This window comes from Myotis davidii, unplaced genomic scaffold (genome assembly GCF_000327345.1).
Source record: "Myotis davidii unplaced genomic scaffold, ASM32734v1 scaffold805, whole genome shotgun sequence".
Taxonomy (NCBI): domain Eukaryota; kingdom Metazoa; phylum Chordata; class Mammalia; order Chiroptera; family Vespertilionidae; genus Myotis; species Myotis davidii.
The window spans coordinates 346001-351580 of NW_006296430.1; the positions used below are offsets into that span (position 1 = coordinate 346001).

Genomic DNA, 5580 nt, shown 5'->3' on the forward strand with positions numbered 1-5580 from the left:
AGGGGTCCCAGCGTGCGGGAGGGCACAGGCCAGGCTGAGGGACAGCCCCCCCTCTTCAAGTGCACAAATTTTTGTGCACCGGGCCTCTAGTAATCTAGAATAATAAAAGCATAATATGCTCATTAGACCAGATGTCCTTCCAGACAACCTTCCAGATGAAGCTGGGGCTGTGAGGGAAGCCCGGATCCCAGGTGCCATAGGGAAGCAGGCGCAGGCAGCCAGGGGAAGGCCTACTCTTGCACAATTTTTGTGCATCAGGCCTCTAGTTGCTATATACAGTTTAAAATGTTACTTAGACTCAAACTACAAGAGAGCAAAACCACCTCAATTAAAAGGCACTACAATGGAAGACAAAGGGGAAAAGCTCCAATAATAGGAATTCCCTGTACCTATTATATTGGAATTGGAACAATCTGCTTTATTCAAGATACTAGTATATACTGCTTTAGAGGTGCTGCTGATCTTTTCCTCTCACATTATCTGGGTTCACAGAGTGAGTGACTTTCTGACTAGAATTCTCTGAAAGCAAATGCAACCTCTATTCTACCAAGAGTCTGAGTTGGAGGATAACTGTGAAGGCACAGCTATTTTAAGTTTTATAAAGTAACACTATACACCCAACTGACTGAATGATTTCAAGAGTATTAAAATACGGTAAACAGAGTCTTTTCTACTATCAATTAACATAAATTAAATGATTATGGGAACTTTACTGGTGTTGTGATCCTCAATTTAACTGTACTTGTATTTTACTGTATTAGAAACAACACCAGCTTTATTTCTTGCACTGTAATCATCACTAATGGATTTTACCACAATGAGATCCCACCTGTATTTTTGATTATTTGTTTGAGTTGTTTCTTTTTGTCAGAGCTGAAACACAACTGCAAAGAATACCCAGCTCTGAGTACCTCTTTTGTTTGCAAGTGATTTGCAGAAGAGTTTTAGCTTTACTGTTGTGTTGCAAGTCTCAGCAATGTCAGTCCAGTAGAGGCAGTACCTGACAGCATATCTAACTTCATATATTCAGAATGAGAAAGGTCATGCCTTTGCTGTCAGCTTCCACTGCTGGAATACTCCACACTACATCATTCATGACCTTGGGCTTCATAAAAGCAACTCTCAACATAACAATGCTCTCTATACACAAGTTAGTCGCAGTATATCCCAAAGTGTCAAGGAAGGCCCTACAAAATACGTGGTTCATTTCATGAACATAACATCAGAGAAATGTAAATTCTCTAGGTAAGTTCTACATTAATAAACTGCAACAGGAGGGTTGAGATTACTTTGGGACATAACAGAGGGCAGTTAGCCTTTTCCTGTGACTGTGATGCCAGGAGTGCATACTCAGAATATTTCTAAGAAACCAAAAGTGCTGAAGCCATCCTGATGTGCTTAGACCATGAAATCATAATTTTCCAAGGCAGCAAAAATACCTAAGTTATTTCCAAATTTATGCAACTGTGACTTTTCAGATGATGAAGCATAGTAATCCCGCCTTTGGAAAACTGTTTGAAACTGCTGTTTGAACTACTCTGTTATTCTTAGACAGTCTCTTATTCTGTAGGTCAACTCTTATTTTTAGACTATAAAATAACTTTGTTTTTTTGTTTGAATAGAAAAAATAAACTTAACTGTCTGATCTTGCAAGCTAGCCATCTAAAGGGGTTGGTACACTGATACTGATATTTATTCACATATTTGCCAAGTGTTTGTTCATCCATGCTTACAGGTGTCTGTATAGATATGATATGGTACTCAAAGTTACAAGTTGTCTGTATAAATATGACAGGTGTTTGATTAGATACAATATGTACTCAAGATTATCAGCTGTCTTACACAAAGAACTAGAAGGATATAAAAAGGAAATACTCCCTCCTGTGTTTGTTCAGAATTTGACAGAGGTAATCTGATCTGAACCTGCACGCAATAAAGATGACTCCTAACTAACTGGCTCATTAGGTGTCTTGTCCAGCTCACTGATTTGTGATAAAACAATGACAGATGGTAATTAAGGACTTGCTTTCAGTAGTCATTTTATAAAGGAACTACATTTTTACTAGTTACATTTTACTAATTACATTTTTACCTTGGCTCAACCCTGGTTCCATTTTATTTGTATATACGTTTTATTTTTACTTTTCAATTACAGCTTGATTTCAATATTATTTTCAATATTGTATTAGTTTCAGTTGCACAGTATAATGGTTAGACAATCATATACTTTAGAAAGTGTCTGTCCCTCCCGCACAACATTTCTAGTACCTACCTAGCACCTATTCCCTATGCTCTACTTTACATCCCTGTGACTACTTTGTAATGACCAATAAAAATATGGAACACTTCTGTCTGCTGGCATGGCTCAGTGGCTAAGCACTGACCTGTGAACCAGGTCTCTGTTCGATTCCTGGCGAGGGCACATGCCCAAGTTGCAGGCTCTATCCCCAGTAGGGGGGATGCAGGAGGCAGCCAATCAATGATTCTCTCTCACTGAGGAGGAAACTGGTCTTGAAAGGCCTGTCAGGCCATAAAAACTGTGAACAATGCACTGCCCTGAGGGGAGGGGGGAAGGTCATTATCGCTGGCCTCAGTACAGATCATCGGATATGGCCTGGGGACCCCCAACACCTGGGGAACTTCCTGTAAGCCCATGAAAGGGGGCGGAACCATATCTGCAAGACAAAGACCCCAGAAGGTTATAAAAAGTGAAGCCCTCTGCATGTTTCTTCACTCTGATTTGGAAATTATTCCCAGAATCCACTAGTGTTAATAAACGGGGTCCCTCCCTTTCTCTAGGAAGCTGCTTGGTATTTCTTTGGTCTTCTGTAACATCATCATTGATGTTTCTTATCTTTCTCCCTAAAAATCAATAAAAATATATTTAAAAGAAAAAGAAAAAAATAGAATTTTTTTCACAAATTTGCATGTCATCCTTGTGCAGGGGCCATGCTAATCTTCTCTATTTCATTCTAATTTTAGTATATGTGCTGCTGAAGTGATCACTGGTTCCATTTTATATGGGCCTGCCCCTCAACCTGGGTTTTATTTAGCTTTGTGAACTGCTAACAGTATCATAAAGGTATAGCTATAAATTGTGTATTTATGCATGATCAGTACCACCTCCACTAATGTGTCCCTTATTTTTAAGCAACTGAGAAATCAGCCTGTGTCGCCACCATTTCAAAGATTTCTCTAATCTTTCTCTTAATATGCGAAGTTAGATGTAATATAGTTGCATCTCCTATAATGGCATATCAACTGTTTTTTAAATAGCAGAAAACAGTCAAGGATTGCCATTTGTGTTAATCAAGCTTCCCCTTTTGCACAAACCAAAAACAAGGTAAGGGAAACCATTCTCCTCTTCCCTATGACAGTGCAGAATAAGCCCAACTAAACCCCACAGAAAGCTCCATGTGAGAGCCCTTCTCAAGGACAAAACGGGACATACACGTGGCCCAATTCAGAAACTTCTGGATCTCGCCTGAATAGGAAAAGCAGCTAAAAAGACCCTTTGAGGGGGGTGCGGGGGGGGGGGGGGGGGGCAGGGGGGGGAGACCCTTTTGGAGAGAACGGGTCTAATTTGGATAACTTGGAAACCCTCTCTGAATAGTGAACCAATCAAAGCACCTTACTGTGATGGCCACACAGTCCCTGGGATCTCACCCACCTGGTCACAGCCAGCGTTCACCAGCTCCTGCAGCATCTGTCGGTTCACTTCTGCAGTGGACTGGGGACCTGATTCGTTGGCGAAAGGCAACAAGGAGTATCGGATCTCCCTCAGGGCTTTCTGGTACGGGCCAAACTTTGGGGCAGTTCTTGGCTGCTGCTGACGGGCAATATCCTTGCCCCCCAGGGCGCTGCTGTCCAGGGAAGTGTCACTTGGTCCCACAGGTGGCCCGTGAGTGGAAGACTTCGAGGGCTGCTTCAACCCCTCACGAATCTCCTGCAGTCGTTGCCGACTGTTTCCAGAGTAAGTCGTGGCAGGAAAAGTCTTTGGCCTCATTTTAAGTCCAGTTTCTTCTTACCATAAGTACAATCTTCTTAAAGGGTTTTATTTTTAAAAACTGAACAGTATCAGTTAGTTGTAAACATAGTTTCAAAACAATTTCCTTTAAAACATTTTCTTTCCTTCAATTTTTGTAGTTCCTATAGAGAACCAAAAGTTTCCAGAGCCTTCAATTTGAAGATCATCACTATCTGAAAAAGATGGGAAGACAATGTTCATTTGTGGTTTTCACATAAAACTTTTCAGAAATGGACAATCATCTTGAAAATATTCCACTTGGAAAGATCAAGAAAGAAACCATTGAAACAGGAATTTTAGGGTAATATAGGCAGGCTTAGGGAACTTTTAGAACTGGGGTCCATGGAGAAAGCACAGGGCTACAGACTGGAGGAAGGTACATTTCCATAACACAAGGAAGCCAGGTGCAGTTATATTTACGTAAGACAAGGAAGCAGTAACAGGTACATCTCCATAACACAAGGGAGAAGCAACAGGTATATCTACATAAGATGGGAGTAGCCAAGAGGTCTATATTTACAAAATAAAAAAGGAGGAAGAAAACCCAGAAGGAATGAGAGGACAATGAGGGAAGATGGCTTCAGGAGTAACTATAGTAACCAATTCAAAAGGGAATATTGACCAATCAGAGGGGATATCAGGACACAGGAACTGCAGCCTTTATAAACCATGGAAACAGAAAGTCTGTGGGACTCTATCCCCCTCCCCACGTGGGAGTCTGTGCTGTGAGAATCTTTCCCTTTCCCCACGTGGGAGTCTGTACTTGTTCTTTAATAAATTTCCACCTTTACTATACCACCTTCTTTCCGTGGATTCATTCTTCGACTCCGGCAAACAAAGAATCCGGGTTCCAGTTCAAAAATTCCATATCACCATCACCTCTCAGAAATTACAAAGCTTTTTGACTCCAGTTAGAGCATGTGATATCCACGGCTGTCCCAAGATGTTTCCTGGACTATGTAATCTACAATAAAACCAATCTCCACAAACTGATACTAATAAATATTCAACTCAAGGCAAGAATACTTCATTGTTATATATTTCATTTCTAAATCCACAGCTTGAGTATCTGGGTAAAACTTTCTTACACAGGTGTTGAATTTCTGGCTTGTTCCTAATAAATCAGGAGTGGGGAATCTTTTCTGCCAAAGGCCATTTAGATATTTATAACATAATTCAAGGACCATATAAAATTATCAAATTAAAAGTTTGATCAAACATTTAATTCTCAACCCTATGTTAGGGGTAAAAATATAATACTGGGGGCTAGCTATGGTTATGGGAAATATTAATCATGCTCTATTAACCATTTGTACACCATAAGCGTCTATAGACATAAGTGGTGGATCTTTTTAAATTAAATTAAAAATATCTTGGCAGTTAACTGGATTAACCATGATTGCTTTGTTCTGGTTAAAGAAAGGACATTCTAATTTGGCTGGAAGTTGTATGCCCCCGAGACCTGGGAGTTAACCTTGGACCTGGGAGTCAACCTTGGAATTTGGTTCATTCTCATTCAACCTGCCTATTATCATGGTAAGATTAACCACCTC

General features: G+C 40.4%; 1 protein-coding gene across 4 annotated transcripts in view; it reads right to left on the bottom strand.

The window, feature by feature from the left end:
* The window catches only part of LATS2 (large tumor suppressor kinase 2), a 73217-nt gene extending 69021 nt beyond the window's left edge, over positions 1 to 4196 (bottom strand). For 3 of the 4 annotated variants that reach the window (XM_015569152.1, XM_006771800.2, XM_006771801.2), the window contains exon 1: positions 3671 to 4196. In XM_015569152.1, coding sequence (XP_015424638.1) covers positions 3671 to 4006 — 336 coding nt within the window. In that variant the 5' untranslated portion in view covers positions 4007 to 4196. The remainder of the gene's footprint in view (positions 1 to 3670) is intronic. The other variant, XM_006771802.2, reaches the window with a different exon arrangement.
* Positions 4197 to 5580: the final 1384 nt, after the last annotated feature.